This window comes from Dicentrarchus labrax, unplaced genomic scaffold, assembly GCF_905237075.1.
Source record: "Dicentrarchus labrax unplaced genomic scaffold, dlabrax2021, whole genome shotgun sequence".
Lineage (NCBI taxonomy): Eukaryota > Metazoa > Chordata > Actinopteri > Moronidae > Dicentrarchus > Dicentrarchus labrax.
In genome coordinates, this window is record NW_026136701.1 from 9,341,978 (window position 1) to 9,369,039 (window position 27,062).

Below are 27,062 nucleotides of genomic sequence, written 5' to 3' on the forward strand. Positions count from 1 at the left end.
TCTTAATATTATAAGGTTTCTTATTTAGTGTGTTATGATGAAAATTTTGTTTTTTTATCTTGAAGTAGCCTAGGCTCTGTGTTCTCTCAATGATTTCTGATTAAGTCTGATAATTAGCAGCATTGTGACATTTTGTGTAAAACTTTTCTCTTTTCTCCAACAGGTGTCACCAAACATGTGGAGCATGTTGTCCGTGCATGGCGATTCATTCATCCAGGACAGAGAGGGACAGACTCCGTCCCCCTGCTAAACTCACACTACACCGCTATTAATCTTACAGCTGAGAGAGAGAGAGAGAGAGAGAGAGAGAGAGAGAGAGAGAGAGAGAGAGAGAGTTGTGTGTCTTGGCCATAGTTTGCCAGTAAGGATCAGTCGGATGGACTTTAAGAGTGTTATAATAAGCGTATAGGAGAGCAAAAAGGAGCAGACTATCCAGCGAATGAGTGTGGGGACCCTGTCATCCACGTCCTGAGCTGAGATCCATCCCCACAGGTAAGTTACTGTGTGATGGAGAGTTTGAGGCTATCGGTGCGTTTACAGAGTCAGATGGGATGATAGTCAACAGATGAGTTATCCTGTTGCAGAGACATCTGTTCTGTCTGCGCTCCTCCTGCTACTTCTCTCAAGACCCCTTCAGGGACAGTTTGATCAAATGCTACTTTATTATCCGCAATATAAAGCCACCACTCGCTGTCAGAGAGAGGGGCCAGTAATGTTGGCTTGTAGAAAAACTCGTTAAATCCTTAAGTCGTTGACGTTCCTTTCCTTGACGGATCCACATCCTGATGATGTTGAAGTTCAATATTTGTGCAAGTCAACTCCCATTAAAACAAACGAAGAAAGGTTTCCTGGGGATGGGAGTCAGATCCACGTCACCAGCAGCAGGCGGCTCAGCTGAAAGACCTGTTAGACTCGGGCTGTAATTCATTCTTTACACATTCACAGAATGTCAGCGGAGACACGTTTCAGAAACATCTCGACCTGTTTATCTCACTAGTGTTCCTGTGAGCTGAGGACCAGCTTATGCTTGTCTCAAATGTCCCAAATGTCCCAAAGGTGGAGCAGATCTAAGTGGATACTCCACCTTCATCAGGGCCACAAGGACACTGCTTCCTTTGACCTGAGTTGGGTCTTTGTTATCTGATGCTACACATTTGCTTTGGTTGTGTGGAACCTTGTTTGTGAAGATGTTGAAATACCAAGAAACCAGTTTTGATATTCAGAGTTAAAATGGAAACACACATTGGTGCTTTTCATTTGTAACTGGAGACATATATATCAGAAAGTATGTTTTAGACTTTTAGTTAATGGAGGAAATACTGTAATTGAGCCCAATGACAACATGACATGTTTCGCTGCTCGTAACACCAGTGTGGAGGCTGCCAGAGCTTCTGTGTGATCAAAGCTGATAGTATTGTCTGTCTTGTGATAAAGACGCTAGTATGTACCAGTGTTCATGGGAATGTTAGAGACATACATTCCCAGCCTTCCTTCATTTTTGGTTGCATTCATTTCATAACCTCAGACTGTTGGTCCTCATTTGTTTTCTGGCCCTAGACAGGTACCCAACCCTCCAGTCTGCTGCACAGGTTAGTGGAGCAGGTTTGTTCATCTCTGTCTGGGACTTAGTGAGCGTTTGCTGAGAACCATATAGAACCATATATACATACATATATATGGTTCTATATACATGCACATGCTACATTTGCTTATGTTGAATACAAACTCTGCACTAATAATCTGAGCAGTAAGAATTTCATTGTTTAAATAAACTAAACACTTTTAAAAAAACTATTTTTTAAAGAAAGCAGGTGGTGTATTATTAATTCAATTCAATTTAGTTTTATTTGTATAGCACCAATTCATAACAAAAGTTATCTCAGGACACTTTTCAAATAGAGCAGGACTAGACCGAACTCCTTATAAAATTATTTACAGAGACCCAACAGTTATTACTGTGTTCTGTAAAGTTTGCACTTCATGCGTGAAATACTTTATTACTTTATTATTAAGTAAAACTCTTGATTCAAAAGTAAAATTACTGAAGTATCAGCAACATCAGCATTTTAGATTTAAAGCTGCAAGCAGCGATGAACGGGCCCTCGCACTCCACGCAACTCGGGGCACGCTGCGGCCACGTCACGTGCCGGCGTAACACGTGCAGACCGCGACATGAAAAGATCACGTAAATCAGCTCAAAATCGCCACGCAGCGCTTACTTCCTGTTGCCAGTAGGTGGCGCTATGACTATATCTGAATATTGTCACATAGACGTGTTCAGGGCGGGACTCTTGTCAAATATTTGAAGTTTCGTTGAGATCGGATCATGTACACTGAAGTTGGCACCAAGTTGCATACCAATGTTTGTACAATTTTCATTGTACAAGTTTCATGAGTTTTCGGGCATGTTTAGCAAATATCGTTCAAATGTTGACACAAAAGCAGTTTTTTGCTGTGTTGCCATGGCAACGTGGTTCCACCGCAATTCTTAAGATTCATGAGATGTCATGTCATCTCCCTAAGGGACTTGTGACAGAATTTCAGCTGGATCTGGTCAATCTGCTGGAAGATATACATAAAAGTAAAAAATGACATTTCCTTTCACCACTAGTGAAAATTATCACATCGGCATGTTCAGGGCAGGAATCTTATCAGACAAGTGAAGTTTGGAGCCGAATGGACAATGTACACTCAAGTTAGAGCAAACTCGTGTTTTGTGGCGGTACATCAAAACATTCATCACATAGGCTATCATCAACAATGTGTTTCGCATTATATAAGTAAATTTCAGCTGGATCTGATCATCGTGCTAGGAGTAGAACATGAAGGTATAAAACGTGATACTTCCTGTTGCCACTAGGTGGCGCTCTCACTGTTACTGAATATTATCACATAGATGTGTTCAGGGTGGGACTCTTGTGAAGTTTCATTGCGATCGGATCATGTATGCAGAACTTATGACAAATCCCTCTTTTCATGGCGAAGGTTCAAAATGGGACACCACGCCACGTCTACGCTGTTCAACGGAATGACGTAAATAGCACAACTTTTAATGGTAAATGTGTTTAGATGGCTGTGTCCAAATCTGAAGTCGATCCAATAAATTCCCTTGGAGGAGTTCGTTTAAATCAACGATTTGCAAATCGCCAAAAATGACCACGAAATCCAAAATAGCCGACTTCCTGTTGGGTTTGGGTTATGGGTCCAAGAGGCTTTTCTGCTTGTCCCATCATGATACACATGCCTACCAATTTTCATACATGGCGGCCTTGGGGGCTGATTCTGGGGGGCGTGGCTTAGCCATTTCCTATCGCCCCTGCACAGGGACAATTGCATATGTGAATTTTCGCTACGTTTGAATTTTGTGCAAATTTCCCTGACTTTTCGAGCATGTTGCGGCCGCCAAATATGCAGTCGAAGAGGCAGAAAAATTATAATTCCTTCCATTGCAAAAGTACTTGTTATGCAGACTGGCCCCTAAACTGTTGTGTTATTATATTGTTGATTATTAATGAATTCAGATGTAAGCAGTATACTGTAATATTATAGTTGGAGGTGGAGTTAATGTCAACTGCTTTATATACTGTTTGGTAGTTTAATCTACAACAATGCATCATATTTTAGGAACGTATCATATGTTCTGTATGTAATATCTTAATCTGTAACTAAAAACCACAGCTATCAAATAAATAGAGTAAAAAGTCTATTGAATGTGTATTGGCAAGAATCTGGATACAATATGTATCATGATTTGATATAGTGAGGTATATTGAGATACTGTAAGCAGGGCAATATATTACAACATAGTATAATAAACACACCAGTAAACAGTGGGATCTGCATTTATATTTATCACAGCCAACATAACAGCCAACATAACAGCCCTCAGTTTATGTTTACAGCACTGCTATCCAGCGTTTAGGGGTTTAAACACAGAAACTACCTTACAACCATTGTAAAAAGTACAATATTTCCTTCTGAAATGTGGTGGAAATTAAATATAAAGTAGCAGAAAATGGAAATACTCAAGTAGCCTACCTCTAAACTGAACTCAAGTGCAGTAATTAAGTATAAATGTACGACTCTGTGGGAGGCTTGTGCTAATATGACCTGTTTATCCTGTAAATACCGCAAGTGCCCTTGATTGTTGACTGTTTATTTTATGTCTTTTCTATTACCACTTATTGCCTGTTTGCACCCTGGGTCCGAGAGGACTGAAATGTCATCTGTGCTGTATGTCGTGCATGTATAGCATATTTGACAATAAAGCTGACTTTGACTTTTGACTTTTGCTGTTTAATTGATGCAGATAGCACATTGCGTGTTATACTATTTATTAACGTGATACCTTCAATTATCAGCAAATAACTTTTTTTCCATTTTATTTCACTGCGTCCCTTGCTTTAAATCTACTTTGTATTACAATAAACAGTGTTCCTTGCCAACTTAATGGCCAGGATACAGGTAATGAACAAACAGGTGTCTAGAAACCAACCTAAACCATCTCAGCCCACAACATAATTAGCTTTGAAAACTGCACCACCCATCCAACCGCAGATAAACATAGGTGTCTTAGTCAGCTGCAAATATGGCTTGACCCCCAAAAAATTCTAACAAAAGGTTTCTCAGGGGTTTACAGTAGTATCAGATGTATTTAAAAACATACTAAAAGTTTACCAAAGTTTGACCCCAAGATTTTCAAAATGGCGGCCATCAGGTCCTTAAAATGACCATTACTCCTTTGTATTCCTCCTAGACCAGGAATACTGGTGCCTGATACATGTTTTGGCCATGTAATATTCTAATTAGCATATTTGCATGATATATTAGTGATCACAAGTACAATTATATATTAAAACAATTGGTTACAAGCATATTAATGCGCAAAATAAGTACAATTTCCCTTAAGTAGTTGCATATTTCTCCTTTCTCGTATCGTTTTGCCTATTGTTGGTGGTTTCTGTGGTTCATAACCATTCTTGTGAATTTAGTTTTGTCGGGTTTAGTGTAATGCCACCTTTATACTCAAAAACATTTATAGAGGATGCATAACATATGTATTACCTTATTCAAATTTAAATGACTGACAACTTTAGAGGGTTCACACACAGGCCTCTGTTCAGACTAATTCAGAGATAGATAGATAGATAGATAGATAGATAGATAGATAGATAGATAGATAGATAGATAGATAGATAGATAGATAGATAGATAGATAGATGCTTTATTTATCCCGAGGGAAATTCAAGCATCCAGTAGCATACATAGTACAAAACATACATTACATACATTAAACTAAAATTAAAAACCCTAACCCTAAAAATAAAATAAAATTAACTTATAACACAGTAGCTACAGTAAACAGTGCAAATGGAGGTAGAAATTGGCCTATTGTCTATTGTCCTCCCTGCCTTGACTGAGAGCTGTTGTACAGTCTGATGGCCAGGAGATGTGGTTTCTTCCTTCTGAGGTCCACCACCATCTCCTTGGTCTTTGAGGTGTTCAACTGCAGATGGTTGGACCCGCACCACCTCACGAAGTCCTCGACCAGGCTCCTGTACTCCCTCTCCTGTCCATCCTTGATACAGCAAACTATTGCAGTATCGTCCGAGTATTTCTGCATGTTGCAGGGCCCGGAGTTGTACTGGCAGTCAGATGTGTACAAGGTGAAGAGGATGGGAGAGAGGACGGGAGAGAGGACGGGAGAGAGGACGGGAGACAGCACGGTCCCCTGTGGTGCTCCGGTGCTGCTAACCACAGTGTCTGACGTGCAGCCCTTCAGTTTGACGTACTGTGGTCTCTCCGTGAGGTAGTCCGTAATCCATGTCACCAGGGGTCCACCCTCATCTCTGTCAGCTTGTCTCTCAGCAGGAGCAGCCGGATGGTGATGAAGGCACTGAAGAAATCAAAAAACACGATTCTCACAGCACCGCTCTCCTTGTCCAGATGAGAGTAGTCCCTATGGAGCAGATAGAGGATGGTGTTTCAAACCTGTTAAAAAACAGGTTTAGCTCTCCCAGAATCCCCCTCTCCTGTGATGTCGCCCTTCTTCTTGCAGCCAGTGATGGTTTTCATGCCATCCCAGACCTCCCTCATGTTGTTGTGCTGCAGCTTCTGTTCTACCTTCCTTCTGTAGTCCTCCTTTGCCTCTCTCAGATGGACCTTGAGTTCCCCCTGTATGCGCTTCAGCTCGTCTCTGTCACCATCCTTAAATGCCCTCATCTTCCTGTTCAGGATGTCCTTAACATTACTGGTGATCCAGGGCTTGTTGTTTCACACGCGGTCTCTGCGTGCGCATGCGGAGGGAAGTAAACAACAACAGCAATGGCATGGGAGAACTCTCTAGGCATGTAGTACGGTCTGAGACCTACCGCCAGCAACTCGATGTCTCTGTTGCACACGATCTCCTTCACCGTAACATGCCCCTGGTTGCACTATCTGTTGTTGATAAACAGTGTGAGTCCCCCTCCTTTTCTTTTGCCGCTGTGTCCACAGCCCCTGTCCGCTCTCACTGTAGTGAATCCAGGTAGATCCACATAAGCGTCCAGGGTGTTCTAGGTGTTGAGGAATCTCTGTATTTCAAAAACTAATTCCTTGCGTGTTCTTTAAATGAAGCGATAGGAGAAGATTTAGTTTACTCAATAATCAGCTTTATTCTTAACACCAGTAGAATGTGCAAAATTTACAGAGCTCTGGGTTCAACTACGGTTAACCTGACATCTGCCAGTTCAGGAAGTCTGAGCAACCTCTTGTTCCTAACATCAGTTCTTATATTTTTGCAGATAACGCACATAGCACAAGATGGTATAATCTCCACCCCTTGTCCTCTTGGTATCTTGTCTCCAAGGATGGTGTTGATGGGGTAGCCAAAACCTGGAACTCATCCAAGGGGAAAACGGCCTCTTTTTCTGACATTCAATGACATGTTATCTAAACCTATGCACATATTATTTAAACCTATGTATACACTTCGTACTCTCTCTTCCAGATATGAAGTTGTTTTTCACGACTGGCAGGAGTCCGTCATGTGTTCTATCATTGTTTTACGAGCTCCTGATACTGACCTCGGAGGCCGTGTTTACTGCTATCTCTCCCAAAGAATGTCATGATAAATCTGCAACTACCCACACTCTTCTCCCTTATACTGTGCCTGCTATTCATATTCATTAGTAAGTTACAATTCTATAACACATCATACAAACATCTAATATTCATTATTTTATTTCTGTTATTAGTATTCCCTTAATAGCCCTTTATCAATGTAAGCATAATCAATGTAAGCACAAGTAAACATATTTCTATTCTAGTTAATAATCATACAGGTATAAATCAGAATATTGCAACATAGGATAGCCAGGTTTGTAGTGATGGGAATTACGGCTCTTTTTAGAGAACCGGCTCCTTCGGCTCGGCTCACTAAAAAGAGCCGGCTCTTTCGGCTCCCAAGTGGCTCCTCATATTTTTTTTGTTGCTTAAATTAATTTATTACCAAATTATGTGTAAAACGAATATCTAATGTAAATACATGCATTATATCAAATGTTTAGTATTCATATGGATTTATTAATACACTCAACATGGAACAGTGCTACAAAAATAAATTATAAAACACAAAAACAAAGACCCATCTTAATTAGACAAAAAGCTGCTTGATATGAAATGTTTAACTTTGCACAGTCTACACTCTGCCTTTGAACTATCACATTAAAATGTGTCCAAACTTTACTACGTTTCCTGTCACTCATTTTCCTCGCCCTTTCCAGTGTTTAGTCTCTGTCTATGTAGCGCCAAGGTCTCTCGCTCTCACGTCTGCCTCCCACCTGTTCACGTGCTCACTGTGCCGTGTGTCTGTAACCCCTCCCTCCCCCTCCTGCTCAGTGTAGATACACAGACGCCGCCACACATCTTGACCAATCACGCGGCTTTAACAGGAAAAAACGGGAAAATCTGGGAAAAAAATCCAGATCTGGCTCCCAATCAGGAGCTGGCTCCCGTCGTTCACTTCAAAGAGCCGGCTCTTAGAGCCGGATCATTCACGACCGACCTATCACTACAGGTTTGAGAGAGGCAAAGTAAACTGCACTCCCTGAACGTCTTGTCCGTCCTCACAAGAGCAGCCAGCTCGTCCGTCTTGTTGGTCAGACAGTTCACATTCCCCATCACTATCGATGAACCAAAGACTTGTACTTCCACTGCTTAGCCGCTAGCCTAGCCTTCACCTTCGCTCTGGCTCTGCAGCCTTGGTGCCTCCACCTCAGCTCCTCAGGTATGGGGTGAAAAATGCTGGCTCGTCCCATTGTTTGGAGTGAAAGCAGCTTCTACCTTGAATAAACAAGATGTCCACCGCTATGTTGTCCGTGAAAAGTCATTGTATCCATAGGATATATAAAGTTCTACACAGCTAGTGTGATATAAAGAGTTAAAAGTTTAAAAAAACACACATAAAGTACTAAAAACAACACGAAACGTACGGAGCTACTGGATAAGCTTCCTGCTAGCTCCTGCGCTGGAAGTCTCAGAAGTTGTTTATGATCAAAAGTTATACAACTCCAATTTAAGTTACTTTTGGGTGCAATAACTTCTACATTGAATGTCAAGTCTGTGTTTTAGCAAAAAATGGTTAAGTGTCCAAAAACACGTACTGAGTAGGAGTTACATGACATAGGCTAAATCGTTTAAATCTCTGGTTCACCCCAAACCTTACAGTAATCTCACAAAACCATGTATTTCATAAGTATGTAATCATGTTAGTGCAATTTAGACAAGTCCAACAGATTCATAGACCCAGAAAACATGGGGTTAGACACCAAGATTACTTGCCTAGGTCAAATAATAAAGGAATTAGGATATTTTAAGGGCTTGCTGCCCATATTGGACGCCATCATGAAAATTACACCTTTCTAGTGGTCAAACTTTGGTAAACTTTTAGTATGTTATTAAGGACACCTAATACTACAGAAAACAGCTGAGAAACCTTTTGTTAGAATTCTTTTAGGGTTAGGTGTTTTTTTTCACATATGCAGCCGCCTATCTTCCAAATTAAGCCTGACATGTTTGGTGTGTTTCTGATCTCCAGGATTTAAAATAAACGTCTGTAAGTTTGAACAATGTTGGGCTGTGTTTGGTTTGTGATAACCGACCCAACAGAAGGATGCTGCTTATTAAAGGTCTATTGTCAGAAATGGAATATATAAGAGGTATGTTTTCATTAGTATTTAATCACCTGAATATAGAAATTCTGTTTTTTTTAAGTTAGAATGAGATGTTTTTATCTACAGATAGAGCAGATCCTCTTCTGCTGTGTTGAACCGGCATGTTTCTAATGTAGCCCAGGATGGAAAAACCGAACACTGGCATTATGAGTTGGAAGATTATGAGTTGGTTGCAATCTACAACTTCACTGACAGATGCCAGTAAATCCTATACACAGTTAAATATTCAATATTCTTGCAGCGGTCTCAAGTCAGTTTTAGCAGACGATTTTATAAACACGTGAAGATCCTTGCATAGCTGGCAACAGAAAATCAAAGTCGGTAGTGTTCCTAAAATGTGCTTAGAGAGAGGAGAGTTTGTTGGGTGTGCAGAAGGACACACACACACACACACACACACACACACACACACACACACACACACACACACACACACACACACACAGAGAGGGATTGTGCAGCCATGCTGTCCCTCTGCTAAGCAGAGCTGCTGCATAAGGAGGTCATTGTGTTGAACACACCACACCTCTTGTTCTGTCAGCACCTCTTTGGCCTTCATGGCTTGTTGTACATCCTCTTTTTACTAAAGCAGGATACTTAAAAATTATAAGAGAATTTTATGACATGGTTCAGTGGACTTTGTCTCTCAGCTTGTCAGTAAAAGTGAAAATAGATGTACACATTCCTTCCCATGTTACTTTTACCTAACAACTTGTTTGCATGCTTAAAATAAGGAAATTGATTTAACAGTCTGAAGGAAATGCAAATTGGCAAATTTACATTTACAATGTAAATAATCCACCTGTGCCATTCACATGGCTAACTTTTACCTCGTAAAAATCTGGGAAGGTCTCTAAGTTCCTCCCTCTCCTAGATGGGGGCTGTTGTGCCTTCAGTACTGTTCAGAGATACGATGCCTCAGTCAGGAGATGTAAGACAAGAGAGTGACGAATGTCCGTTGTTGAGCCTTCAGAACAGCGGAGTTGCGAGAGCGGTAATAATTATCTGCTTGTTGTCAACCTAACTTGCTTTTGTTGGTGTTTTGTTGAGGAGTAAAAGATGAGATACAGTTTATAATCTCATAATTAATACTGTAATAATGTCATATATAATTATATATCAGTCACAGGGGCACTTTTTCAGTAAGATTTTAAATGCAGGACTTTTAAATGTAAGAGTATTTTGACATTGTGGTATTGTACTTTTACTTAAGTAAAGGCTCTGAGTACTTCTTCCACCTCTGACTGTTATACCAGTGTTAGCCATGAGTGTTATTTAAAAGCAAACGTCAATGTAAAATAGAAGCTATAAATACTGAGGGTGTAGTTCTTGCAATGGCAGCCAGTTTTTAATAACAGCTTTAATAAAGCTTTGATGAATAAAATGCAGTTCAACTTTATTGCCTCAGAGGACATACTCACCTTGTGTTTAGATGGAAATACAACATTAAAAGAACATTAAAATGTAAATGTAACAACTGGTAGCCTATATCATTAACCCGAGACATTAAGTGTAATATAACAGTTCCAATAATACAACAAATTGGTGGTTCGGTCACTTCAGATTTCAGACTCACCAATGATTCACCAATCATTCCCTCCTGAATCAGTACTTCTTTGGTTTCTGTTGGTGGAGGACAGTTTTCCATACCAAGTAGAGAAAAGGTCACAGCTGTTTTGAGCTATGAGTTGTACTGTAAAATACATCCACCCTGTCCCCATTATTCTTATTGCTGCTCTGATCTTTGTTTTATGTGCTCCAGGACTGCAGACCAGTCACAGGAATGCCTGAGACTGCCTCAGGCTGGACTTTCTGTTTAACTACCTTTAACTACTGCCCAGCATTCCTGATTGTTCACTCTCTCCTCTCACACTCTCTAACTAGTTTACCCTCTCTCTGTGTTCTGCTATGACTCCTGACTTTCATGCTCCCTCCATGGTTTTCTTATTCTGATTTTGTTTTATTATGCTAGTTTCTCAAGGCAGGAACTTCAAAGGATAAGGACACTTCAGCAGCTTTGTTCTTACTGTATCAGTTGAAGGACATGCTCCATTAGTCCCTGAGACTGTGGTGCTGAGGAGCTAGCAAATAAGGGTGTGTCTTCATTCTCTGACTGAACCAGATCTGAATTCACTCATCCATGCTGTCTATTTTTCTTTTTGTCCATCCTGAAGGATCCTTTGTTGTCCGCTGACACAGGCACAGAGTCCTCCACAATGGTCTTGTCCTCGCTACACTCCTTGAGGCTGAAGTATATGTCTCTGGGGGTGCTGGTGTTGCAGACCACCTCACTGGTGCTCACCATGCGTTACTCCCGCACACTGAAAGAAGACGGCCTCCGCTACCTGGCCTCGTCTGCTGTGGTGTCGGCCGAGGTGCTCAAGATCCTCGCCTGCACCCTGCTAGTCTTCATGGAGAACAGTGAGTAGCAAGGGTGGAGAGGACTTCTCAGTCTATTTGAAGGTGTCATCTCATCAGGATGGCTGATTCTGACGATCTTCTTTGACTCTTCACTCCATGGGTGGTCCCTTGGTTGGATTACTGACAACACACTCTCTGTGTCTATGTCTCTGCCAGATTTCAGTGTGCGGGCAATGAACCAGCTGCTGAAGGAGGAAATTGTGAACAAGCCCGTGGAGACCATGAAGTTGGCCATTCCTGCAGGGATCTACACTCTGCAGAACAATCTGCTCTATGTTGCCTTATCCAACCTGGATGCAGCCACCTATCAGGTAACACATTAATGTGCTGGTTCAAGTTCACTGTATGTGTGTGTGTGTATAATTTTACTGACTTCTTTATGGCTGGCATTTGCCTTACTGTGTAGCCTTCGATTTACACAGCCTAGTATTTTTCACAGAAAAGGTTTTTTCATTAATCCTTGGTTAACCAGTAACTGCCCTCAAATTACAATAGGTTTTCTCAATGAACTAATTTGCATATTCATTATACTCCATTTAGTTCCATCAATTTGTACCTTCAAATTACTTTAAGAGCCGGCTCAGGGCTGGCAGGTAGTGGACCAGCTGGCCCAGGACACAAAGCCTGCAGGCTACAAACCTGAGCCCAGTCAACTAGAATGCAGGCTCAGGTAATGGCTGGTTGCTAGCAGACTGGGAAGCTAGCTGGAAGCTTGCATGCTGGATGCTAACATGCTGTATGTTACCTGAGTCAGACACAGAGGAGGCTGGAATGATTCAGGAGCAAACAGGACGTAGAGCAGAGCTCGTTTACCGTTATAATGCTTCCAACTGGGCAAAGTCAGTAGACAGCGAGGGAGTCTGGCTCTTCAAGATTAAAAACATCCTGCATCACTCCAAAATCATGCCATAAGAAAGGCAGGCAGGGCTATTGTTAGTCCGCTGAGTCAATTTTTGGCCAGATTGTACTGTCACGGCTAGTGTAAAGACGAGTCAAACGCAGACAGCAGCAGGCGGACTCAAGTTCAATGATTTATTAACAAGAATCATTGTAATTGTTATGAAACATTTTCCACAGAAGGGTTGCAGCTCTTGCAATCAACAGATGTTTGAGACAACTACATACTTTTTGAGTGAAGTATTCATTACTCCCATCCACTCATGATACTTGAACAACTATGTCATGCCTTCGCCATCCTTGGAAAAACATTCAGCTTGCAGAACATTACTGAATGATACATATCAGAGAGGATTTAGAAGTGGGTATACACAATACTGAATTAAAGATAAGTGCATATACTCCATATACCTGTGCATTACCTACACTACACCGCTGCTCTATAGTGACCTTTCTATGTTTGCTTAGGATTGTGCTAATGTGATTGATGTTCCTCTGTCATATGTACATACCTGAATACCATACTTTCTGGTTGTGCTCCACACAGGTCACCTACCAGCTGAAGATTCTCACCACTGCACTGTTTTCTGTCTCCATGCTGGGGAAGAGGTTGGCCTCCTACCAGTGGCTCTCGCTGCTCTTCCTCATGGCTGGAGTCACTCTGGTGCAGGTACCAGCATGACACAGAAAGTGTAAAGACGCAAATACACAGATTTAACTGCAGCATCAATGTGATTTGTTTCTGTGGGATGAATATGACTCCACTCATCAGATGGTTTAGTCTTACATCATTTGTATTACTCTAACTGAAAGATTTTAAGTCCTCTTGCGGTTTGCATGTGTTTAACTTCCCCAGTGGCCCACAGAGTCTGAGGGTGACTCTGAGCAGAAGATCCTGTCTGCAGGTTCCCAGTTTGTGGGACTGATGGCGGTACTGACGGCCTGTGTGTCCAGTGGCTTCGCCGGAGTTTACTTTGAGAAAATCCTCAAGGAGACTAAACAGAGCGTGTGGGTCCGAAACATACAGCTAGGTACAGTAATTATGGCTTCTGTTTGTTTAGTAGGATGAGACCATATGTGTTGAGTGAATATTGCGCACAGTAGGTCTGTGTGTAACATGTGTGTGTGTGTGTGTGTGTGTGTGTGTGTGTGTGTGTGTTAGACATAATATAGAATAAGACTTTTGTTGAACTGAGTTTGACGGGTGCTGTTTTCTTCATCCTAACCCAACTCCTCTCACACTCAAATTCATGTTCTGTTCGACACATACATGACCTGATATAAGGTTTTTATCATTTTCCAAATTTTATATGAATTGTAGCTCATTGCCTTAGCAAAATTGTTTCTGAAATGCCTACAAAGTACATTCAATGGATTAGAAGCTGAGGGATTTTTTGCAACCTGGCAACCCAGAAGCTGGTCTCATTGATGGGTTATTGCTGAACTATTATGTCTCAATTAATGATTTATTAACATTAATAGAGCCCCTAGTCACAATTTTAAAATATGTACAAACTACACTATTTTAGAAAGTTGTACCAAAGATAATAAACAGTCACATTTGCTCTTGTAGTACTCAGGTGCATACTGTCATCTGTGACTCTGAATGAAGGTTTACAAAGTGTGAGAAAATGCAGCTCTTTACAGGTCACTGTAATCTAGTGACACAGGAAATATTATACCTTCATTCGCTCTCCTAATGTTGGCACACTCTACCAACATGGCTCTTCTTATCTCTAGCTGCAAGCCTTATGTGTGTTCCTCTTTTGTCGTGCCACTTGATTGCAGCATTTGCCTCAAATTCCCCATTAACACAGACCTCTAATGTACTGAATGCCTGTGAAGATGAAAATATTGTTTTTGATGTAACACATGGACACGCTGAGTTAGCATTCCTTGTTACTACTACAGAAATTGTTAATGTTCCAATTTGACTGTTTCATGTGGTTTACATTCTGTGTACTATATGAGAGTTTATGTCAAACTAAAAGACTTTTCAGTAAATAATTATTTAAGTGGCCAACATACTGTTTTTCACATGAACACAGATTAATGAGATCTATTTCTACATAGTACAGACGTTTAACATTAAGTGACAGTTGTGTTGTCATTTCCTGACAAAATAATTGTGAAATCACTCATCCAAATTTTATTTTAGTGCTATTGCCTAATTTCCCGTAGCCTCTTGAGCCAGATTAACAGGTTTTCTGGCCAAGAACCGTCTGATCTTCCTCCCATAGCAGTAAGAGGAGTCATGCTACAAAAGTGACCCTATTACGCTTTTAAAGGCTTTCATGCTGGACATATCGAATTCTTTACTAATAAAAGTGGCGTGTCAGTGAAACTGGGTTTTCTGTTACACTAAAATTCAGAGGCATGAAATTACGATACGTTCAATGATACGTTTGGTCAGAGAGGGAATCTTGTTTTCCCTTTAAGAGGAGATATCAGAAAAAACATGAATGAGTTTCATGCTATCTTGCTCTCCAGCTGCACACTTAGATGACCTGTTATTTGACCTTCATGGTTTATGGCTTATAATTAAATGGTTTGCATACATATATATTTTAAAAGAGAACTGTTGTTGTCTTTTTTACGACTGGGACAGAGCAGAGGTTAGGAGGTTAAAGGGTTACAGACTCTCTTTCACTTCTTCTCTCCTGTTGAAACTTCTCAGTTCAATGGTGATTATAACCTTGATTAAACTGTTACATTCTCTCCTCTGTGTGTGTGTGTGTGTTGTGTGTGTGTGTGTGTGTGTGTGTGTGTGTGTGTGTGTGTGTGTGTGTGTTTGTGTGTGGGCAATTTAAACAGTTAAAACTTCACTATACCTTGTGGTCAGAAAACATGATCTCTTTCAGGTTTATTTGGCTTCGTGTTCGGCTTGGTAGGAATGATAGTATATGATGGCCCGAGGGTGAGACAGTCGGGAATGTTTCAGGGCTACAGCACTATCACCTGCACAGTCGTTGTCTTACAGGTAAGAATCATTATGTTTCTTTTCATTCTCACTTTATCATTTGTGTCCCATTTGTTTACATCTGTATTTATCAAAGTGTCATTGAAATGCATTGGTGTGTTTGGTGTACATGTCTCTATGTAAGTGCAGCAAGCTTTCAAACACATTATTCTCTCTCTGCAGGCTCTGGGCGGGTTGGTCATAGCCATGGTCATTAAATATGCAGACAACATTCTCAAAGGATTCGCCACCTCTCTGTCCATCATTGTGTCTGCACTCATTTCATATTTCCTGTTGGAGGACTTTAACCCTACTGGGTAAACACATACATGCTCATGCACACTCCCACAAGGCTTAGTTTGGATTTGCGACTCATACTGTTGGTTTCAGTCCATACTGAAGTACCGAACAACTCAAAGAATTGATTGTCATGAAGTGGTGTGCAGACAGTCTGTACTGGTGATTTGATCTGATTTTTCCTCCAGTCCTACCATGACATTTGTGGTTTTGAATGAAATATCTTGACAACTATTAGATGGATTGCCATGTTCTGTGGTGATCCTTAGACCTTTTTTCTAGCTTCATCTTCAGGTCAAAGTTTCAGTTATCTAGGTTTATGACCAAATACCAATGACATTCCCATCATCTGTACTTTCTTGTTTAGTGCTAATCAGCAAATGTTAACATGCTTAACTAAGATGAAGAACATGGTAAACACTGTACCTGGTTAACATCTTGAAACTTACACAATGTTAAGATGTAATTTAGCTTAAAGCACCACTGTGTCTAAGTACAACACAGAGAGGTGTTAGCATGGCTGCAGGCACTGAGTCTCGTTTACATGACATGAACTGAGGACACAATAGTTTTTTTAATGAATTCATTTTTAATGCCTGTTTATTTTCTCTCCTTTATTTCCTCTCAGGGTATTTTTCCTAGGGTCACTGCTGGTTATTGCTGCCACATTTCTTTACGGCTACGAGCACAAACCTGCCAGTAGCAGTGCCATTAAAGTATAAACAGAGCCGTCTGTGGGCTGTGCTACCTGACAGAAGTGACGGCCTGCACCCAACATAGACAGCAGGACTCTGACTCTGTTTGGCAGAAAGAAATTCATGAAGTGAAAGTGATAAAACCTATAACTGCCAAACAACTGCAGCTGGAGACTGTTGACTGAATGTAACACATACCTCCTCTGGAAAAATGCTGCTTTGTACAAAAGAGGGTACGAAGGTTCTTATGAAAATACTAACAGGAATACAGTGGAGCTGACTTGCCATGCCATCAGGCATTGTTGCAGTTAAACCAACATAGTTGGACTGAATCATACCATGGAAACATACTGTCGATTCATTTAAAGGGACCAGGAGGAGAGTATGATGAAAGCATGGCTTTATGGTCATTTGTCATAGTTCAATATTTCAATTGTGTATTTAAATGTTAAGGGATATGGGGAAAGGGGGTGTATTTATAAAACAAAAAGGGTGTTACTGGTGCTGAGAGCACTTCCCTCAAAGAGAGGAAAATCCTTGACAGAGCTTCCACCTAGTGGTGGAATGAGGAGCAAACTTGCTGCAAAGGGGAGGGGTTACCTCTGTTCAAAGATGCTGAAAGTCCTTTTTATATGAGATGAGATAAGATGGGATATGACTGCTTTGACCTTGCTGCTTACAGTCTAGAGTATTTATATCAAAAACACTCATTCTACTGTTATTTAAATGCAAAATAAAGGTCTTTATGTAAGAACAAATGAATAAATTAAGGCATCTTTCATGCTGAAACAACCAGCTCTGCCTTGATCTTTTTTCTTACTTCAAAGTGACATGAATGGATAAATTGGAGCTGTAAGTGTGTATGCGTGCACACTCTCTCACACACATACTAATGCATACACACAGAGCTAGGCACACGCATGAATATTTTGAACTGTTTTTTTTGGTTTTTTTTTTGTTCCAGTTGCAGTGCACTCAGAAACACCAAACCAGTCTCTATAGCAACAGATGGCTGAATGAGCTGCGGTGCCGCGACAAATGTAGACACACTCAATTAATATAACCTATTTTAACCTCTGTGATTATTTTACATGGTAGTAACAGCCATTTTTATTCAACAATGTCCCTGACAAATAAAAACAGAATTGAGGCAGATGAACCAAAACAATACATCTTTTCTATTTTACCATTTTTTTCTCCCTCTGTTTTTTGTTTGCACAGTCACAGATAATCTTTGCATAGTTGTGGATTTCAGAGCAAATGAGAATATTTGGATGGAGATAGTGTGTGTGATGAGGTGGACAAACACGGGATAAAATGAGCAGGCAGATGGGAAGGTGAGGCGTGAACCTGGAGAGAAGCACAGATGGAGGATGAGACATGTGACTTGTGCGTGGAGTGGCAGGCAGGGACTTGGACTGGACCCAGTACGAGCCACTGGACAGACCATAGCCGTGACGCAAGAAGGCCTTTCGTCTGTGTTTTTCTGAAGAAACACTACTGCAAAATAACAAACATTAATGATATGAGGGGAAACTGTGATATGACTTCATAAAACCAGCAATAAAAATGGCACTAATTCAAATAAATCCTTGTCAAAATGCAGTCTGGTTTAATTCCACACCAAGTAAGCTGTTAGAGTACATTTGGATTCCCTGATTGAAGGAAGATTTATGTAACTTGGTAGTGCAACATGGTCTGATTAGTACCACATCAAGTCTACCTTAGGTCTGAGTACACTTGGGCCTCATTCCAGCTATGATCAATGTGGCCTGGACTGCTATCACCTTCTTGTTTTAAATTTGTTGTATGGCACTGTTCCAAGTCATTTACACTGCACTTATTAAAAGCATAGCTGACATTATTTATTTAATTTGCTAACAGGTCCAGCTCATCTCTCTGATAGTTTGTCACCCATCTGAATACAATATCAGCTGCACTGCGGAGGCGAGTGAGTTGAAAATATGTTGGTGTATTAGCAAAACTCCAGAGAAAACTACAGCGTATTTGTTTTTCTTCCAGACTTTTATGCAAGGTGGGTGCTCTTAATACAATCTGACTGATGCATGAGTTAATCTTAAACTAAAAAGATTCATATAATACTTTGTCTCTTTTAAATCTTCTGAATACATCCTTAAACTCTGGTACTGAGTGTGCTGAAAAAGGCCTTTGTTGGCACTGACGAGGTTTAACCAGCCCGCAGGGTTTTTTGGGCTGACTTTTCAATCAAAATGTCTTCAGGTATCAAGTTATACAAAACAAATGCTATTGTTAAACTTCTCAAGGACAGTTTGTGTGTCTTTCTCACTCTCTCATGCAATAAGATCTACATAAGGATGCAGGATGCAGTTCTCGTTGTGGTCTAATACCTCTGTGATACGTCTAAAAAAACAGCGTTCCTTCTTCGCTAAAAAGCAGGCAGAACTCTTTAATGCAGTCCAAAACTTTGGCAGGGGCCAAATAAGCCTTGATGCAAGTGGGGCCCTTCACACTAGTTTGTTGTAGACTTCCATTTTGATACCGTAGTGTGTCATATCCAAGATGTAATGTGCACTCTGGCTTGATGTAATAGTCCACTTAAATCTTTCAGGAATAATGAGCCACTGGCATCCTGAGCGCAGGCAAACCATAATTTCTCTCTTCTCTGATAGGCTTTATGACTTCATCACCTTCACACCCACTTTTATGCAAGAGGGATCAATTTTACTTTTGTCTATGCAATCATTCAACCCTCTTATTTTGGCGGTATGACCACTAGTGGTGCCCCTCTCCGCGGCCTCCACATTAGCACTTGGGCGTCATTGGCATTCGGCCTCCCCAGTGCGTTGGGAGGAATGGGCTCCTGGTAGTTGAGGATGTGCGGCTGCTCCTGGTAGGGGCGACCCACCAACGAGGCCCGAGAGCCCAGGGGCATGTCTGGGTCTACGGCAATGTCCACCCGCATCCGCCACCGCACCGTCTGCAACACGATACGTTCCTGGAGGAGGAGAGCAGCATAATTATAGTTAATATGGTCGATGCTTTTTATATGTGTATGCAGGGTGCAGTCTATTTTAAGTACATGAAGAGTGTTTTGTTAAAGCTTAAGTTGATTGTGCGTTACATCCTCTACTACTGATAGATGTGTGGTTAATGTGTAGCCTAATAAATGGTGTATCACTTACGCATTGCTGAATATAAACCGAAGAAAGTTTGGATGCTGCTCTCAAACTATAAACCAACAATGAAGCAACCAGGTCTGCCAATTTTCTATATAATAGCCTGAAAGAATATAACTCTTCCACAAAGACAATACATGAATACTGTACTGACTCCTGACGGGCCATTGCAGGGGCTTTATTCAGGAGAAGGCATGATGAGGTGCTTTGTAACTTTACACCAGAAAGGGAAAGTGCAGGGGGAGATGATTACATCACAGTCTGTCTGTGTATGTAGTGCAGGAGCAGTTTGATGTATAGCCAGTGTTCTTCATTTAAACTGGACAAAACATATCTGTGACATGCTGGTGCAAAAGATAATAACATAGTGATTTATTAAGATGTGAATTGCATGTGAGAGACATTGTTTCATCTTGAGTGTCAGGCTGCTCTGTCCGTTTTTGTCCTACCTTGGTGACAGAGTTCATGGCCACCAGCCAGGTGATGAAGCTCTGGTCCCTGGTAATGTGTGTCAGCATCGGCGTGTTGCTGTTGCTGATGGGCACAGCCCAGGTCACGCTGGGGTAGAAGTTGTCGTTCATGCTGACCGTCAGACGGGATGGTTTGGACGTGGGTCCAGTCAGGGTGACTGTCTCGGTGGTGTTGCCATACCAGGGGTAGCTGACGCCGTCTGAGTCACTGATGGCCTTGACCCGACCCTCTCGCAGCTCTGGTAACTCCCAGCTGGACCTGCGGCAGTTGGACAGAGGAGGACAGACTGAGAGGTTGAGCGGCTTTTTGTTTTTTTGCTGTGGCAGGTGCAGGTTTGTGGTGTAGATGTCCTGAGTGTGTGTGAGTGTGCACATCCACACAACATACTAAACACACACACTGATTCACACTCACTCGGTGGCAAAAAGTTCATGTTGTGATGGGGTCTTCTATACACTTACATGCCAATATCACCATAGGTGTTGTAGAACTCCATCTGGGTACAAGCCTGGATCCAGCCCACCACCCAGGTCTCATTACGGGGCACTGGTGGCATCACAACCCCTGCTGAGGCCCTGAAGTAAGGCGTCTTGTAACGGAGCACAATCGGTGAGTTCTCCTCAATGATGGTGGGACACTGGTCAATAGAGGCTGACACCTCATACACCACAATGTTCTCCCGTTTGATGCGGGGCTTGCATGCAATGCTCTGAATACAGCCCATAGTGCAGGCGACAAGCAAAATGAGCAAAACCAGAGAAGAAGGGAGCAAATGATACCTGGCCAGTATGCACATCAGTCCCCTCCGGGTTCCACCCTTGCCTGAAGAGCAGATCTAATCTTTTAATTGCCCATCACCACTGATTGGTTGGGAATGAAAAATTGAGAGAAACTGAATGGGGAGTATCACAGTCACCATTGATCAAACATAAAAACATCCACCATCATATTTCCAGGATGATGTGGAGGTGAGAGCGCAGTGGGGCCTGGGGGGGAAGTATCATAGATCTCCGCAGCCTCCTCCCCCCGGTCTGCCTGCTGACTGCCGCACTGCCCTTGGCGCTCGTCCCCAGAAACTGCAATCCGGCCTCCCCTGGGCTGCTGCTGCTTCTCCGCCGTGCGTCCGGAGGCTCCTCTAGTCCTTGTCGAGTCCACACGTCCGGCTGCACGTCGGTGCCCCTTGATCCTGCTGCTCTGCTCCCGGCTCTGCGCTGTCATGTCAAGTGGCGACAGGGCAGCCAGGTGCGTCAGAGGAGGGGGGCTGGATGCCTTTTGTTTGCTTGGCTTTCCTGTATTAGCCCTACATTCGCGCGGCGCCCTCAAAAGACAAAATCGGGCTCTTCATCACCTTGACCTACATGAAAAGAGGCTTCATCAAACGAGCGAGAATGTGTCTTATAAAGGCGAGACAACACGGCTATAACGGGCTATTTTTATGTTTTCCTCGCAGAGTGTTTCCATTCTTGGGGATGCATGAATGGTGCATCATGAATGGAGGCAGCGAGGCAGCATAAACGTGCAGAAAACAGCGGCTATACCCAGCGGCTCGAGCGGCTCTCGGTGATCCGTCTCGTCGCTGCGTTTCCTCGCGCTGGTGAGCATCGCGGAGCGGAGAGCATCCTTTCCCAACCGCGGGTCGCCTTGTTCGGTTTTGGAGGTGCTGATGCTGGAGAGGCAGGGGAGGGGCGTCACCCGACCTCTGCATTGAAAAAAATAACAAGTGCAAGTGGGCGTGGCCTCGTGCCTGCATCACTCCTACGTGGAGCCCCATTGGTCGCTGGAGTCAACAGCGGAAGTGGTGTCGTTTGCCTCATCGACTTCCTACCCTCCGACACTGACACGCATCCACCGGTCAGCTCGGCTCATTATCTCTTGTCCCCACCCCGCCGGTTCACGCCTGTAGACGATTCTGCTGGTTTATGATCGGCCGTTTGTTCGGTTACGTGTCTCAGAGGGTGCCGAGCTTGTTGTACCGGGTGTCGCTGATGATGAAGCCGCAAGTGGTGTTCGTGCTGGGCGGGCCGGGCGCCGGTAAAGGGACCCAGTGCTGCAAAATCGTGGAGGTACGAGAGATGGCGAGAGACAGGACAATGGAAACTACTGACTTTGATGGTTAGGATTTAGCATGTCGTGATGGGAATAGTATTGAGCGGATTTTATGATGGTTGTGCCTTTTAATAGCTCAGTTTTTATAAGGCAATGTCTAAATTACATTGACTTCCGGTTGTCCTCTAAAATGAACCTGTCTGTTAGCCAGCTAGCTAGTTAGCCACACAGGATGTACAGTTTATGTGCTGATATACAAGCCTGTGCTGGCATACTGGAGACACTAAGTACCATTTTAATATTTTTAATCCTTCAGTAGTCAAGAGAAGAATAAAATATAGAAATATTTCGTTGTGTACTCAGACGCCTCAATGAATAGGCTAAATGTAATGCTCATTAGCTTCACACAGAGCAAACAGGAGACAGCCTATTGACATTTGCTGCATGTTGTAACCTTATCATTGACTCATGTATGCAGTTATGCAATGGACAGTGGTAGTCTGGAGTGCACTTGGATACTCCACAATCACACAGAAACAGATGGTGACTAGACATTTTACTGGCTGAGGAACAATTAACATGGCAACTTTTTAGTTTCTCTAATCTGTTTTATGCAATTATGCACTCATATATATATATATATACTGTTGCCTGCTGTTACTCATATGCTATGTTGTTATTAATAATAGAGATTAATAAAGATCAGTCTGTAAACTTGGTAGGACTATAGAGCACGGCTGATGTTAAGCAGGGTTAAACAGTCCAATGGTAAAGATTTATTCTTCATTCATTTCTTCTACATCATGTACTGCACTGAAGAAGTAGCATGGGTTTGAAAGAAAGTTATTTCTAACAAGCCACCCAAAAAGTTTAAAAAAGCCAGAACTCTACTCCATGAAGCTGCTTTGATGTTTGCCTGAAAGTCAAACTGATGAAGGCTGATGAAGCTGCAGCTCTACTGGGGGGGTCAGTGTGGATTCATTGATATGTGTGTTTGACTGAGGGAGAGCTTCTATAAAAGAGACTTTCTAACTACTCCTGTTCACGGATGTTACTGGGTGTTGGCTGCCATGCGTCAAATACGGTGGTTAAGCCTGAATGGTAGCAATGCATAGAGGCTCCTTTCATTACGTGCCCAAGGGGTTGACTTCTTCCTGGCCTGTGAGTGAGAATAATTTAGTCCTCTCAAATGCATAGTTTTAGTGTTAATAGAAACTTTTTGACCAACTGTCACTTTCCCCTCAGCAGATATTGATTCCTGATACCGTTTTCATCACATGAGATCATCTTGAAAATGGTTTGTGCGTTTTTGTCTCTCAGAGCTACAACTACACCCATTTGTCAGCTGGGGATTTGCTGAGAGAAGAGCGAGCTAGAGAGGGGTCAGAGTTCGGACAACTCATTGCCAACTACATCAAGGAGGGCAAAATTGTCCCTGTGGAGATCACAATCAACTTACTCAAGAAGGTATGCACCAAATACAGCCTGTAAATCAGGTTTGTGTTTGCCTACTAAGAGGCAAACCCTCATCAGTCTTCCAGTCTTCAGACACTTTTAGTCAGGACCTGTTTACAGCTCAACACAACTGGACTTTTGTCAAGGTATAAAATATAAAAATAAGCAAAAAGTGAAAATTACACTTAAACTTTGATTTTAAAATTTCCCTAAAAAAGCTCTGAGTTTGAATCTACTCTGTTGGTTAGTCATGTCGTTGTCAATTCCTCTTAGTCTATTACTTAATTTACTGGTTATTAAATAGCGACAATCATTGCATTTCTTAAGTCATTTATGAAGTAAATATAGAAGTAATTGCTTCTCCTAGCCTTGTGAATTTGAGGATTTAGTGTTTCTTTGTGTTTTATATAATTTAGATAAAAGTATTTTGGTTTTTGGACTGTTGGTCAGACATAATAATTTATTTAAAGACACTTCAAGCTCTGATAACTTGTGTTATCATTATTTTTGACATATAATAATTCATGAAAGAATAAACAATGCACGAAGAACCAAAAAAAAAATCTATTTTTGCTTACAAAATTAGACTTTATTGGTTGTAATCCAAGACAATGTCTGACATGGGTGATTGCTAATGTTTTAATGTCTATAGTGTGTTTTGAAATGCCAACAAAATCACATTTGCACTGTCAGACTGTTCGTTTTTCTTACTTTAGTTTGTCAGCACCTTGATACCAGTAACTGTGATTGGCCGCTCTGGCACCAGGTTCTGATTTGTCATTTGAATAAACCGCTGTTTCAGAGAATTTGCATTAGGAGTAAAAGGTTTGTTGTTGTTTCTGTCTTGTAAGGCAATGGAGGAGACAATGCAGAAAGATGAGAAAAAGTTCCGTTTCCTCATAGACGGTTTTCCCCGTAACGAGGACAACCTTCAGGGGTGGAACACTGTCATGGATGGCAAAGCAGATGTCAAATTTGTGCTTTTCTTTGACTGCGGCAATGAGGTACGTCATGGAAACTAGAAAACTAAAACCCCTTCAGCTGTTTTTAGAAGCATGCAGAGAACTGAGCTGATATCATCAGAGCCATTTTACAATGAGCACATGACCTCTGTCTGTTTTATCCACAGGTTTGCATCAACAGATGTCTAGAACGAGGGAAGAGCAGTGGACGCTCAGATGACAACAGAGAAAGCTTGGAGAAAAGGTACAGTCCTAAAACACATGCTGCCTTTTACCATTAATTGATTTTATGGACTGATTATCTTCTGTCTGTTACAAACATGTCTGATCAGTATAGATTTGTCTGACCCATTTAGCCGACTGTTGGATACCTGCACGTGTGTTTTTGACCTAATTTGTGCCTCATTTGAGTCCCCTGTGTCATCTGACCCCAATAACCAGGCATCTTTTTCTGTGATGCAGAATCCAAACCTACCTGCAGTCTACACGACCAATCATTGAACTGTATGAGAAACATGGAAAGGTGCGGACTGTAGATGCCTCTCGTTCTGTGGATGAGGTAAGTAAGCATCTATGAACGCTACCCATGGATGTTAAAGCCAGAGTGGCCACAAGATACTCTAACTCAAACTCACCCCAACATAAAAACTTAACTTTGGATTCACTGGCTCCACCGAAAGACAGAAATGATAGGAGGTAGTCATCCTAGTTTTATAAACATCACTTCAGAAACAAAGGTGATGTCACAGACTGTAAGGCTGAGATGTTGCAGCACCATTACTGGGCAACAGATGGTTGACAGTCATAACAGTTTGACTCTCTGTGTTTTGAGTTTTTCACCCCTTTCAGTTTTAACACTCTACTCACCATTAATTCAGAGAGATCTGGATTAATACAGCAGCACTTCAGGTTACTAAAATAAAGTTTTTCTCTTTCAGGTATTTGCTGATGTGAAAGCAGTCCTAGACAAAGAGGGTTGAGTTTCTCCTGCTGCCAACAACATTCATTTACCTTTTTAGTAGTTTTCTTTTTATCAACTGCAAGTACACTATAATAAGTTTATATGTCCATTCATATGACTTTTTACTTTTGGTTACTGTTTTTTGTTTATTTTCCATCTCTTTTGTAAATTCTGCACTGGTTGTGAGTGAGAGTACTATATGTATTGGTATGAATGAGTGAAGTAGAGATGCTTAGCAGCTAATTGTGATCAACTCGTTTGTGTTCAGAAGAGCTCACAGTTTGTCTGCACTGTCTTTCATCGTAGTTTGAGGCCTTTTGCATAGGAACAAAATATATAATTCGCTCAAAGGAGCACTTTGTTGTCAATCAAATACACTTCTGGTTACTGGAAATCTCTCAAAAAATGGTATATATCACTAATGTCTTCAGAGTATCATGTCATTGGAAGCAGCCATAATGCTTCAGACCAAATAGCTGTTTGACGTAATGACGGCAGACTTAACACTGAACAGCCAATAGTGTCCAAATAAAGTGCATAAAATATCTGTCTCATGTTTAATGGACAGCGCTACATGGGCATGACCTGTTGCCTTTGTGCCATTAGCATTATAAGGTGTGTTTCAGTGAAAGATGGCCCATTCTTCGATGAATATTGACTGACTCTGTAGCAGAACACCTCGTTGTGATTCATCACGGCTTTGACATTTGAAACTAGTCTAAACATGAAGATAAAACTGAACATTTTGTTTAATCTGTAGTGTATCTGTACCCACTTGAAGGAGGAAAGATAAAACTGAACATTAAAAACAATTACTTTTTCCCCTTTGTTTTGTTCAGTTAATCTAGAATTCAATAATATGTCAGGGTTTACTATTTATACTGCATGTGCTTTATTTTTTGTTATTTGTATATTTGACTATTGGTGGCACTTGGTGGCTTTAAACCTAATCAGTCAGCAGGGGGCGCTGGACATCACTGTCTAATTTTTGCAAGTTTATCCAAGATTTTATCCGATTTCTGTCTTTTTTTCTTAATTCACCTTGAACTGGATATTTCATGCAAGATGAAAAATGTCTTATTCATCAATAAATAAATAATGAGTGATGAAGTAAATATTTTGACTACGGTAAATAAGTGCTAAAATATATACAGATATAATTCTTTATATAAATATTGGTAATTAATGGGGAGATGTATTTCTACAAATCCTACATTTTATTGTTATAGTTTTACAATCTTACTTTTTAAATTATACAGTATATTTCAGCAACACTTATTATATTATATAGATTATATGATTAGTTCATCTGGAGTTTTTCTTTCAGTTTAAAATTTTTTTCATGTAATTATTGATGAGTAAGTCCTTTTTTGTCCACTTGAAAATGATTTAACCATCCGTGCTCCTCAAAATGCTCACCTCAAGTCAGACACCAGGGAGAGCCAAAGAGAAGGTTTAGCATGTATTCTTCCCATATACCTGCAGAACCATCTCACTTCAAATCAATTAACACAAGTGTTGCAAGTGC

General features: G+C 41.4%; 3 protein-coding genes across 5 annotated transcripts; 2 read left to right on the top strand and 1 right to left on the bottom strand.

Moving 5' to 3' along the window:
• The first annotated feature begins 224 nt into the window (after nt 1-224).
• slc35a3b (solute carrier family 35 member A3b) lies at nt 225-17,276 on the top strand. Of its 2 annotated transcripts, none has more exons than XM_051396764.1 (8): nt 225-492; nt 11,387-11,633; nt 11,790-11,944; nt 13,078-13,200; nt 13,387-13,561; nt 15,392-15,510; nt 15,673-15,806; nt 16,415-17,276. In XM_051396764.1, the coding sequence occupies exons 2-8, from the start codon at nt 11,429-11,431 to the stop codon at nt 16,506-16,508; spliced, it is 1,005 nt and encodes a 334-aa protein (XP_051252724.1). In that variant the 5' UTR covers nt 225-492; nt 11,387-11,428; the 3' UTR covers nt 16,509-17,276. The 2 variants fall into 2 exon arrangements, with proteins under 2 accessions (XP_051252724.1, XP_051252633.1); XM_051396673.1 differs by lacking the exon at nt 225-492 and adding an exon at nt 10,053-10,206.
• Nucleotides 17,277-18,070: 794 nt separating this feature from the next.
• Nucleotides 18,071-21,820, bottom strand: fam78ba (family with sequence similarity 78 member Ba). Its single transcript, XM_051397830.1, has 3 exons — nt 20,572-21,820; nt 20,089-20,368; nt 18,071-19,458 (listed from the first exon to the last, which is right to left on the bottom strand). Exons 1-3 carry the CDS (start codon nt 20,904-20,906, stop codon nt 19,216-19,218), a joined length of 858 nt encoding a protein of 285 aa, XP_051253790.1. The 5' UTR covers nt 20,907-21,820; the 3' UTR covers nt 18,071-19,215.
• An 88-nt stretch (nt 21,821-21,908) lies between these two features.
• On the top strand, nt 21,909-26,355 carry cmpk (cytidylate kinase). 2 transcript variants are annotated; one of them, XM_051398858.1, is made up of 6 exons: nt 21,909-22,173; nt 23,477-23,623; nt 24,463-24,615; nt 24,741-24,817; nt 25,036-25,132; nt 25,512-26,355. In XM_051398858.1, the coding sequence occupies exons 1-6, from the start codon at nt 22,030-22,032 to the stop codon at nt 25,551-25,553; spliced, it is 660 nt and encodes a 219-aa protein (XP_051254818.1). In that variant the 5' UTR covers nt 21,909-22,029; the 3' UTR covers nt 25,554-26,355. The 2 variants fall into 2 exon arrangements, with proteins under 2 accessions (XP_051254818.1, XP_051254911.1); XM_051398951.1 differs by lacking the exon at nt 25,512-26,355 and having other exon boundaries at nt 25,015-25,132.
• Nucleotides 26,356-27,062: the final 707 nt, after the last annotated feature.